Source organism: Mercenaria mercenaria, chromosome 13 (assembly GCF_021730395.1).
Source record: "Mercenaria mercenaria strain notata chromosome 13, MADL_Memer_1, whole genome shotgun sequence".
In the NCBI taxonomy this organism is placed as follows: Eukaryota; Metazoa; Mollusca; class Bivalvia; order Venerida; family Veneridae; genus Mercenaria; species Mercenaria mercenaria.
In genome coordinates, this window is record NC_069373.1 from 21,462,004 (window position 1) to 21,475,415 (window position 13,412).

At 36.5% G+C, this 13,412-nt stretch overlaps 1 protein-coding gene across 2 annotated transcripts in view; it reads right to left on the reverse strand.

Annotated features, from left to right (window-relative positions):
• Positions 1 to 13,412, reverse strand: part of LOC123530481 (uncharacterized) — a 54,257-nt gene that overhangs the window by 24,868 nt on the left and 15,977 nt on the right. Inside the window, exon 2 of one of the 2 annotated variants that reach the window (XM_053521310.1) lies at positions 8,122 to 8,343. The exons of the other annotated variant lie outside the window; for it this stretch is intronic. Coding sequence (XP_053377285.1) covers positions 8,122 to 8,181 — 60 coding nt within the window. The 5' untranslated portion in view covers positions 8,182 to 8,343. The remainder of the gene's footprint in view (positions 1 to 8,121; positions 8,344 to 13,412) is intronic. 2 annotated transcript variants of the gene reach the window in all.

Here is a 13,412-nt window from a genome sequence, read left to right on the forward strand (position 1 = left end):
TCATAAATAAAGCTGCTATTGTGCAGACAAGGTCAAAATAGTTTATTTTGTTCCTTTCAGTGGCCATAACTCTGGAACCCATAATGGGATCTGGCCAGTTCAAGAAAGGAACCAAGATCTTATGGTGATACAAGTTGTGTGCAAGTTTGGTTTAAATAAAGTCATAAATGAAACCACTATCGTGCAGACAAGAAATTGTTGACGCACGGACGGACGACGGACGAAGGGTGATCACAAAAGCTCACCCTGTCACTATGTGACAGGTGAGCTAAAAACATTCAACAATGTTGTGATTCAACCTAACGTTTCTCTTTAGTCTTTACCCATCAAAAAGAACCCATAATTATGCCTTAAGAAAGAGTTTGGTGCCTGATGTCCAACCATAACCTCAAACAACAGACATTCTATGTCCACGGTAATTTTACCCTAGGTGAAAAACAATGCCTATAACTGTTATAGCCTGTACAGGCAACTTTAAAACGATCTTACAACTCATGCACTGGAAGTGACTGTGAAAATATATATCAATATACAAATTCCTGGCAAACTTGACAAAAAAAAAAGGCCATATATATGAAAATTCCTATGCTTCTATCACCTGACAGTATATAAATAAGAATTTGTAACAGGGTAATTACCAATGTCTCCAACCTAAGGCCATTTTTCACAAAACATATTGCATGCTAATACAACAAAATTATTCTTAGTAATAGGGCAACATACTTACAATTTACACAAGAATTTGTAACAGAGTTACCAACATCCCCCTCCTAAAGACATTTTTCACAAAGCATACTGCATGTCAATACAGCATCTACATAACAGGGCAACATAAGTCACAACTATATATGGCATAATTTCATTCTGACCAAATTTCATGTAGATCAATTGAAAAATACAGCCTCTATTGCATACACAAGCTAAATGTTGCCAGACGACAGTCAGACAGACGACAGACATCAAGCGATCACAATGACTCACCATAGCTAGAAACAGGAGATGATTTCAAAACTTTGTTCTTGTATTTTTCTCGTTGTTTTAAATACATGGTAAGTTTAAATTGGGACTGATGAATTAAAATAATAAGCTTACCATGTATTTAAAACAACGAGAACAAGGAATCAAAAAAACCATAATGATGCTCCCCCATGCATGTGCTTGTCCGCATATGGGGAATAACGTACTAAAAACCAAACAAGAGCTCTGCCAAATGGGGCAATATACCCCCGAAGGGTTCATCAGAGAATGGGAGCAAAATTTAAAGAACTTGACTGTTGATGCCCAAAGGACAGGAACAACAAAGGGAAGAAATTCAAAAAAATCCGTACCAGGTACAGGTATGTCAAAATACACCTAAAAATTGGAGGTACCATCCTTGTTGTACCACAGAAAAGTGGTCTTGGTTTTTCCCTATGGCCAATAATTAAAAAGTTTCAAAATAAGCTACATGTATTTATAGTAACAGAAAAGAAAAGTAATTAAAAAAAAACTATTGTAAGTGAACAGAAAAAGGGATCTGCCAAATAAAAACAAAAGCACTGCAATGCAGAGTAGTATACACAAAACAAAGTCATATTTGACCTTTGACGCCCAACATGACCCTGACCTTGAAGCAAGTCATCCCAAACATACGCTCTGCACATTGTCTCTGTGTGGTGAACATTTGTGCAAACTTTCTTTGAAATCCTTCAAACAGTTCAAGAGTTGCAGAGTGGACACGAAACAAACTGATATGAACTCTGACCCCTAAATGTGACCTTGACCTTGACCTTGAAGCAAGACATCCAAAACATGTGCTCTGCACGTCGTCTTGGTGTGGTGAATATTTGTGTCAAGTTTCTCTGAAATCCATCGAGGAGTTCAAGAGTTACAGAGCAGACACTAAATTTCTAACGGACGGATGGACAGACAGACACCGAAGGCATAACATAATCCCTTCAGGCATATAAAAAAATTGGAAATAATCAATAGAAGGAAATTGAATGAAGGGAGATAGTTCAAAAACCAGGTAAGATATCATTCTCTATAATTTTGTGAAATTTCAATGAAATGCCATTAATACTTTTTAAGGAATGCTCCAGACAAGCCTTATTTTGTATAATAAAGGGAGATAATTAAAGGGAGATAATTAAAAAACTAAGTAAAGTAGAATTATGTTTTTTGACACTGCACTTCCTGTCAATGGTCTCTATCATTATGTGAAGTTTCAATCAAATGCCATTAGTACTTTTCAAGTTATACTCCGGACAAGCCTTTATTTTGTATAATAAAGGGAGATCATTAAAAAACTAGGTGAAGTAATTATGGTTCTTTGACACTGCACTTCCCATCAATAGTCTCTATCATTTTGTGAAGTTTCAATGAAATGCCAATAATACTTTTCAAGTTATGCTCCGGACAAGCCTTATTTTGTTTAAAAAAAGGAGATAATTAAAACAAGAGGACCATGATGGTCCTGAATCGCTCACCTCTTCCCACATGACCCAGTTTTGAGTATGACATTGTTTTTTCTATTATTTGACATAGTGACCTAGTTATTGAGCTCATGTGACCCAGTTTTGAATTTGACCTAGATATTATCAAGATAAAAATTCTGACCAATTTTCATGAAGATCCATTGAAAAATATGGTCTCTAGAGAGGTCACAAGGTTTTTCTATTATTTGACCTATTTACCTAGTTTTCGAAGGTACGTGACCCTGTTTTGAATTTTACCTAGATATCATCAAGGTGAACATTCTCACTAATTTTCATGAAGATCTCATGAAAAATATGGCCTCTAGAGAGGTCACAAGGTTTTTCTATTTTTATACCTACTGGCCTAGTTTTTGACCGCACGTGACCCAGTTTTGAAACTGACCTAGGTATCATCAAGGTGAACATTCAGATCAATTTTCATGAAGATCCATTGAAAAATATGGTCTCTAGAGAGGTCAAAAGATTTTAATAATTTTAGACCTACTGACCTAGTTTTTGACCGCAGTTGACCCAGTTTTAAACTTGACCTAGATATCATCAAGATGAACATTCAGACCAATTTTCATACAGATCCCATGAAAAGTATGGCCTCTGGAGAGGTCGCAAGATTTTTTTATTATTTGACCTACTGACCTAGTTTTTTAAGGCACGTGACCCAGTTTCAACCACCTAGATATCATCAAGCTGAACATTCTGACCAATTCTCATGAAGGTCCATTCAAGGGTATGGCCTCTAGAGAGGTCACAAGGTTTTTCTATTTCAAGACCTACTGACCTAGTTTTTTATCGCAGCTGACCAATTTCAAACTTGACCTATATATCATCAAGATAAACATTCAGACCAACTTTCATACAGATCCCATGAAAAATATGGCCTCTAGAGAGGTCACAACGATTTTTCATTATTTGACCTACTGACCTACTTTTTGATGGCATGTGACCCACTTTCGAACTTGACCTAGATATCATCAAGATGAACATTCTGACCAATTTTTATGAAGATCCATTCACAAGTATGGCCTCTAGAGAGGTCACAAGGTTTTTCTATTTTTAAACCTACTGACCTAGTTTTTGACCGCACATGACCCAGTTTCAAATTTGACCTAGATATCATCAAGATGAACATTCAGACCAACTTTCATACAGATCCCATGAAAAATATGGCCTCTAGAGAGGTCAAAAGGTTTTTCTATTATTTGACCTACTGACCTAGTTTTTGAGGGCACATGACCCAGTTTCGAAACTGACCTAGACGTCATCAAGACTAACATTCAGACCAACTTTCATACAGATCCCATGAAAAATATGGCCTCTAGAGAGGTCAAAACGTTTTTTCATTATTTGACCTACTGACCTACTTTTTGATGGCACATGACCCACTTTTGAACTTGACCTAGATATCATCAAAATGAACATTCTGACCAATTCTCATGAAGATCCATTCACAAGTATGGCCTCTAGAGAGGTCACAAAGTTTTTCTATTTTTAAACCTACTGACCTAGTTTTTGACCGCATGTGACCCAGTTTCGAACTTGACCTAGATATCATCAAGATGAACATTCAGACCAACTTTCATACAGATCCCATGAAAAATATGGCCTCTAGAGAGGTCACAAGGTTTTTCTATTACTTGACCTACTGACCTAGTTTTTGATGGCACGTGACACACTTGCGAACTTGACCTAGATATCATCAAGGTGAACATTCTGACCAATTTACATGAAGATCTCATGAAATATATGGCCTCTAGAGAGGTCACAAGGTTTTTCTATTTTTAGACCTACTGACCCAGTTTTTCAACGCACGTGACCCAGTTTCGAACTTGACCTAGATATCATCAAGATGAACATTCAGACGAACTTTCATACAGATCCCATGAAAAATATAGCCTCTAGAGAGGTCACAAGATTTTTCTATTATTTGACCTACTGACCTTGTTTTTGATGGCACGTGACCCAGTTTCGAACTTGACCTAGATATCATCAAGTGAACTTCTGACCAATTTCATGAAAATCTTTTGAAATATATGGCCTCAGAGAGGCACCAAGGTTTTTCTATTTTTAGACCTACTGTCCTAGTTTTGAGGCACGGTGACCCAAAGTTTTGAACTTGCCTAGATTATCAAGGTGAACATTCGACCAATTTTCATGAAGATCTTGTGAAATATATGCCTCTAGAGAGGTCACAAGGTTTTTCTATTTTAGACCTACTGACCTAGTTTTTGAAGGCACGTGACCCATTTCACCTTGACCAAGAATCATCAAGATCAACATTCTGACCAACTTTCATAAAGATCCACAAAAAATGTGACGAACCGCACCGACGGCCGCACGGACGACGGACGCTGCGTGATCACAAAGCTCACCTTGTCACATGTGACAGTAGCTAAACAAGAGGACATGATGGTCCTGAATCGTTCACACTATCCCCACAGACCCAGTTGTTGAACTGAGTATGACGTCGTTATTTCTATTATTTGACATAGTGACCTAGTTTTTGAGCACATGTGACCTAGATATCATCAAGATAAAAAATTCTGACCAATTTTCATGAAGATCCATTGAAAATATGGCCTCTAGAGAGGTCACAAGCTTTTTCTATTATTTGACCTAATGACCTAGTTTTTGAAGGCACGTGACCCACTTTTAAACTTGACCTAGATATCATCAAGGTGAACATTCTCACCAATTTCAAGAAGATCTCATGAAAAATATGGCCTCTAGAGAGGTCACAAGGTTTTTCTATTTTTCGACCTACTGACCTAGTTTTTGACCGCACTGACCCAGTTTACGAACCTGACCTAGATATCATCAAGCTGAATATTCTCACCATTTTCATGAAGATCCATTGAGAAATATGGCCTCTAGAGAGGTCACAAGGTTTTTCTATTTTTAGACCTACTGACCTAGTTTTTGACCCACTGACCCAGTTTCGAACCTGACCTAGATATCATCAAGGTGAACATTCTGACCAATATTCATGAAGATCTCATGAAAATATGGCCTCTAGAGAGGTCACAAGGTTTTTCTATTTTTAGATCTACTGACCTAGTTTTTAACCCCACGTGACCCAGTTTCGAACTTGATCTAGATATCATCAAGGTAAACATTCTGACCAATTTTCCTGAAGATCCATTCAAAAATATGGCCTCTAGAGAGGTCACAAGGTTTTTCTATTTTTAGACCTACTGACCTAGTTTTTGACCGCATGTGACCCAGTTTCGAACTTGACCTAGATATCATCAAGGTGAACATTCTGACCAATTTTCATGAAGATCCATTGAGAAATATGGCCTCTAGAGAGGTCACAAGGTTTTTCTATTTTTAGACCTACTGACCTAGTTTTTGATCCAACATGACCCAGTATTGAACCTTGACCTAGATATCATTAAGGTGAACATTCTGACCAACATTCATGAAGATCTCATGAAAAATATGGCCTCTAGAGAGGTCACAAGGTTTTTCTATTTTTAGATCTACTGACCTAGTTTTTACCCACGTGACCCAGTTTCGAACTTGACCTAGATATCATCAAGGTAACATTCTGACCAATTTCATTAAGATCCATTGAGAAATATGGCCTCTAGAGAGGTCACAAAGGTTTTTCTATTTTTAGACCTAATGACCTAGTTTTTGACCCCACCTGACCCAGTTTCGAACTTGACCTAGATATCATCAAGGTGAACATTCTGAACAATATTCATGAAGATCTCATGAAAAATATGGCCTCTAGAGAGGTCACAAGGTTTTTCTATTTTTAGACCTACTGACCTAGTTTTTGACCCCACGTGACCCAGTTTCGAACTTGACCTAGATATCATCAAGGTGAACATTCTGACCAATTTTCATGAAGATCTTGTGAAATATATGGCCTCTAGAGAGGTCACAAGGTTTTCTATTTTTAGACCTACTGACCTAGTTTTTGATGGCACGTGACCCAGTTTCGAACTTATCCTAGATATCATCAAGGTGAACATTCTGACCAACTTTCATAAAGATCCCATGAAAAATGTGACCTCTAGAGTGGTCACAAGCAAAAGTTTACGGACGCACGGACGCACGCTCGGACGGACGGACGGACGACGGACGACAGACGCCGCGCGATCACAAAAGCTCACCTTGTCACTTTGTGACAGGTGAGCTAAAAACTAGGTAAGATAGAATTATGATTTTTTATCACTGCACTTTGTCTTAATGGCCTCTATGATTATAAATTTGAAGTTTTACTCAAATTCCATTTATACTTTTAAAGTTATACTCCAGACAAGTCTTACTTTGTATAATAAAGGGAGATAATTCAAAAACTAAGGTATAGTAAAGTTATTGTTCTTTGACACTACACTTCCAGTCAATAGCCTCTATCATTTTGTGAAGTTTCAACGAACTGGCATTAACATTCTTCAAGTTATGGTCCGGACAAGCCTTTATTGATAAAGGGAGATAATTCAAGAAGTAGGTAAGGTAGAGTTATGATTTTTTGACACTGCACTTTGTCTCAATGGCCTCTATAAATATGTGAAGTTTCAATCAGTCCATTTAATTAAAAATAAGCATGTTGCTGTCGAGAAAATGCACTAGGAAAGGAAAAAAGATTAGTACTATCTATATTTGGACTACTTGTGACTAGACCAGCAGAGGCTTACATTCTGTTTGGTAGTGATCAGCCTAAATAAACTTATTTTGAAGTTGAAAAATCGTGTATACCTGGGAATACTACGTGCTAACAATTCGGGGTTGGTCCTGGAGGTCATAAAACTGCAAATTTTACATGAATATCAATGGTATGGGCAGTAATATTATGAAAGTATAATGACATTTATTGAAAATGTATTCAGTCTGAATTTCAGATTTGCACTAGAAGAAATTTCCTATGAATTCAAATGAAAAACAAACAAACCAAACATAATTCTGTTTGTTTATATAAAATGCTTATGATTAATAAATACCTACTGTTTGATTTATGATTGCAGTCATTATTTTTGTCTTGCAAGTTTTCTTGATTAGAAATATCATAAAATGTTAAGTTCTGCATAAAGAGTGTTTGCAAGTTCTGCATAAAGATTGTTTGCACACCATAATACACAATGCAGTAACTTACAAAAGATACACTTACAACCAAAGTCATGGAAATCTACCTTTTGATTGTTGTAGACAAAAGTGTGCAACACGCAATTTTAGAGCTCTTGAAAATTCCCTATAAATGCACATCTTTCCGTTTAAAAGAGTCTGTTGAAAGTTTAAATATGATGATACTATATTTTTATATATATACCATCATTGATAAAAAGACTTAACATTGTTATTTATATTTGTCATTAGAAAATATAAAACACAAAAGATATGACCTTAAATGGATAGTAAGTGTAACAAGTGTTATGTTGTTTATTTTATATACATATCCCATCTTTATGCATAAAAAAACAGACCATGGCTTCAAAAAAATGGATTGGCTCCAAAGTGGCTCCATAATTTTGAAAGTGGCTAAACTGGTGGCTCCAAGTTTTAAATTCCCAGCAGACACCTTGCATTAATACTTTTCAAGTAAAAGTGTGACGGATGGACAGAAGGACGGACAAAGCAGCAACTATATGCTTGCCCTTCGAGGAGCATAAGAATACAAGAACAAATTTTTGAAACCATTTACCATTTTTAAAGATAAAATACAGTCTCCTGGCTCTTTGTAAATATTGTTCTCAGTATTCATATTGATTACTGGACCCCTAGCCACTGCCGTTAATGACTTTCACAGCAATTAGTTTTAGCTGTCAAATTTTGTATCAGGTGTGAAAGTACTCTGGCCAACAGCTGTAGGAGGTACCCTATATACCAAGTGCCTGCAAGTGCCAGTGATGATATTATTCATGACCTGAAGGTAAAATAAACACAGTAAAAGTTTAGGGTTTAAAAACAGGTGGGGTTTGAAAACAAATACAGTCCTTCAGGGTTTAGCAAACTTATTTTTCCTGCATTCCAATTTAAAGAAATGAAATTTAGTAGGATTTTTTTCTGTATATCAGACAGAAAACAGCTATTTTATTTCAAAACATTCAGCTTTTAATAGAAATTCATGCTTTTTTTCTCTTCATGCCATTGTTTTCATATTTGCACTGATTTAGAGTGTACAGGATAGCTTTGATCATTTTTTCCATTAATTTTATTAGTTTAAAGTCCAAATCTAAACAAACTTCCCAAGATTTTTTTACAATAAATCAGAATGATAATGTATTCTCTTTACAAAAACACTCAGCTTTTTATATTTCTATCAAATCGTTTTCATTCACTGATGTTTTTACATACACACTGATTTAGTCAGTAAAGGATAACTTCGATTTTCATTCAATGACATATGAAAAATATCACAACAAGCAAACATTTAAAATGTATGTCAGAATGTATGTCTGCTGGCTACTGTCCAAATAACACAGCGTTCTAGGACTGATAACTTTTGATTGTCGCTGTCCCGTCATGTTAGACGGATGACAACTATAAAAATAACAGATCATAAAGTCATCTCATAAGCCAAATACATGTAGTCAAAATAATTTGATGTTCAGATTGTTTTATATTTGTGACCGGGCAATCTAAACTTCAAAACTTTGAAGGACCAATAAATGGAAGATAAATCACAGTACACCTTTGTGTAAAGTTATTGGTTTTATTGATTGAGCATACTGGCGTACTGTACACGGTAAACGTTAATCGTGTACAGTACATACATAGGTTTAAATCACCGGAAAATTTGTAATATTGGAATATTATTTGATAATTTTTACACATATCAATGAGGAATTGAATTCCCTTTCGATACATGTAAGTTTTATTTGATTTTATGGCCAATTCGTGAAATAATCCGCATTTAAACCTTTATCATGTAAAGCGTCGACAGCGATGAAAATTTCATCTGAAGTTGCTTCAACTATTTTGGTCTTTCGAGTGTTTGACGCAAGTGGGGATATTGCCCATACGAAAAAAAATCTCAATATTTCCTATCTAAGGATCGCGTCAAATTAGTTGGACTAATAAGCCAAATAAGTAAGGCTATCTGTCTGCATGCCAGTAAAGGAATTATATGAAAAATTATACAATAATTCAGGTCTAAATTCTATTTTCTACGGGTTACTCCCCAACAATTAACGAAGATTATGACTGGGAGGTGCTAGTCAGGGAAATAGTGTTAGTCTAAAATAAATAGTTAAGTGCATTAGTTAAAAGATAATAAGATAAAAGGAGAGTGCAAAGTTAAAATTGAAATGGAGATAATGCACTAGAGATTGACTGTCACCAGCCTCTCTGTAAAGATATTGAGGCTGGGACTAACTTGGATGTGACCTGTGAGAGTATTCCAGTAGCGGATAGCTCTAGGGAAGAAAGAGTTGAGATCTATGGTACTGTGTTCGAGACTGGGGTACGAGGAAATTCAGGTTTCTAGTGTGGGTCAGGTCATCATGATCAACAACAAGAGGGCCATGAAGGCCCTGTATCGCTCACCTGACCTACAGACCTAAAGATCATTAAGATTAACATTCTGACCAAGTTTCATTAAGATATGGTCATAAATGTGGCCTCTAAAGTGTTAACTAGCCATTCCTTTGATTTGACCCCGTGACCTAGTTTTTGGCCCGACATGACCCAGATTCGAACCTGACCTAAAGATCATCAAGTTTAACATTCTGACTAAGTTTCATGAATATACAGTCATAAATGTGGCCTCTAGAGTGTTAACAAGGTTTTCCTTTGATATGACCTAGTCACCTAGTTTTTGACCCCAACTGACCCAGATTTAATCTTGACCTAAAGATCATCAAGATTAACATTCTGACCAAGTTTCATTAAGATATGGTCATAAATGTGGCCTCTAAAGTGTTAACTAGCTTTTCCTTTGATTTGACCTGGTGACCTAGTTTTTGACCCGACATGACCCAGATTCAAACTTGCCCTAAAGATCAGCAAGTTTAACATTCTAAGTTTCATGAAGATACATTCATAAATATGGCCTCTACAGTGTTAACAAGCTTTTCCTTTGATCTGACCTAGTGACCTAGTTTCTGACCCCACCTGACCCAGATTTACACTTGACCTTAAGAACATCAAGATTAACATTCTGACCAAGTTTCATTATGATATGGTCATAAATGTGGACTCTACAGTGTAAACTAGCTTTTCCATTGATTTGACCTGGTGACCTAGTTTTTGATCCTACATGACCCAGATTCAAACTGGACCTTAAGATCATCAAGATTAACATTCTGGTCAAGTTTCATTAAGATTGGGCCAAAATTGTGACCTCTAGAGTGTTAACAAGCTTTTCCTTTGATTTGATCTGGTGACCTAGTTTTTGACCCCAGATGACCCAATATCGAACTCGTCCAAGATTTTATTGAGGGTAACATTCTGACCAGGTTTCATTAAGATTGGGCCAAAAAAGAGTGTTAACAATCTTTTCCTTTGATTTGACCTGATGACCTAGTTTTTGACCCCAGATGACCCAATATCAAACTTGTCCAAGATTTTATTGAGGGTAACATTCTGACCAAGTTTCATTAAGATTGGACCAAAAATGTGACCTCTAGAGTGTTAACAAGCTTTTCCTTTGATTTGACCTGATGACCTAGTTTTTGATCCCAGATGACCTAATATCGAACTCGTCCAAGATTTTATTGAGGGTAACATTCTGACCAAGTTTCATTAAGATTGGGCCAAAAATGTGACCTCTAGAGTGTTAACAAGCTTTTCCTTTGATTTGACCTGATGACCTAGTTTTTGATTCCAGATGACCCAATATCTAACTCGTCCAAGATTTTATTGAGGGTAACATTCTGACCAAGTTTCATTAAGATTGGGCCAAAAATGTGACCTCTAGAGTGTTAACAGTCAAATTGTTGACGACGGACGGACGGACGACGGACGACGGACACAGGGCGATCACTAAAGCTCACCTTGGAGCACTTCGTGCTCAGGTGAGCTAAAAACTAACTGGTGTTGTATTTTGTAAAGGAAAACTACTGAGTTATAGACCCTTCTTTGATATATTGTTTTCCAGTGTAGTTCTTCTAACATCTGAGTAAAACTGCTTGTGAAGTCATAATTGTTACAGACGTACCTGGCCGCAGCTCTCTGTACACTTTCTACCTTATTGGCAAGATGTTTCTGCCAGGGGTGCCAAACAATTGAACAATATTCCACCTAGGGTCTAACATAAGTTGTGTAGGCAGCCTCCTTAGCCTTTCTGTTTGTTGTTTTGATGGTACGTTTAATGAATCTAAGTGAATTATTTGCTTTGGAGGTGATGTTATCTATATGCTGTGACCAGTTTAAATCTTTTGAATGGTAACCCGAAGGTATTTTGCCGAGTCAGTTGTTTTGAGTGTTGTGTTGTGCAAGGTATAAGGGAATATTAACAGTTGTTTTTGTCCTAGTAATTCGAAGGACCTCACTCTTGTCAGGATTAAACTGCACAGCCCAGTCTCGTTCCCAGTCTTCTAGTTTGTAAAGGTCATTTTGTAGGGTATTAAATAATTGTGTTGGTCTGTGAGCTGATTGTTAAGTAAACTATAGTATCATCAGCAATTAGGCGGGCCTTACTCTTGATGGATTCAGGAAGATCATTAATATAGGTTAAGAAGAGACAAGGACCAATAACCGAGCCCTGTGGAACACCCAATAGTACTGGGAGTTCCTCAGGTAAGTGACCATCTACCACAACTCTTTGAGAGCGGTTGTGTAGGAATGAACTAATCCAATTGACAGTTTCTAAATTAACACCATATCTGTGAAGTTTATGGATAAGCTTATGGTGGTCTACTTTGTCGAAGGCTTTTGAAAAATCCATGACTATCACGTCTGTTTGTTGACCTTTTCCTAACCTATCAAACAAGATAAGATAAGATAGATAAGATTTATCTAAAGTCAGCAAGACATCAAACAAGTACAACATAAGCTCATGTGAGTTTTTGAACCGACTACAGATTAATATATGGTATATATTAAAAACAATTGCTGCAATTATAATATGGATTTTAAGAGTTAAGGAAGTGTCTAGGGGTACGGATCCGTACCTCTAGAATCTGATTCTAGAGGTACGGATGCGTACCTCTAGACAAGCCTGTTAGAGGTTTTCTAGGGGTACGGACCTCCATTTTTCTAGAGATTAAGGGTCATTTAATGTTTCAAATTTTGTTGAAAATGAAATAACAAATAAGACTTCATCAGCATTCACCTAAAACTTGGATCTAAATGGTTTACAGATAACAGCGTTCATCCAATTTGTTACATTTTCTTTCAGAACGTAAATAACCGAGGAACTCCAAATAAATCACGAGGATTCGAACTGGCAGAAAAAAAGATATAAAGATTAAACAAAATAATGTTAAATATGTTGGGAAAAAAACTATTTTTAATTGATAATTAACCCCAAGTGTATTTATGTTTTTCACACATTTGGTAGCCGTTACGAGATACAAGGGACGTTTTCACATTCACAGTTTCTTTTACTTTATGTCGCTTAATTGATTATTAAACAATACGTCACCTCAACGCAACAAAGTCGTATCTCTATATAAATTTATAATAAGATACGACTTTGTTGCGTTGAGGTGACGAATAAGTTCCGTGCCAATTATCATTATACCTTGTTAAACAAGAGGACCATGATGGTCCTGAATCGCTCACCTCATCCCACATGACCCAGTTTTGAGTATGACGTCGTTTTTTCTATTATTTGACATAGTGACCTAGTTTTTGAGCTCATGTGACCCAGTTTTGAACTTGACCTAGATATTATCAAGATAAAAATTCGGACCAATTTTCATGAAGATCCATTGAAAAATATGATCTCTAGAGAGGTCAAAAGATTTTAATAATTTTAGACCTACTGACCTAGTTTTTGACCGCAGTTGACCCAGTTTCAAACTTGACCTAGATGAACATTCAGACCAA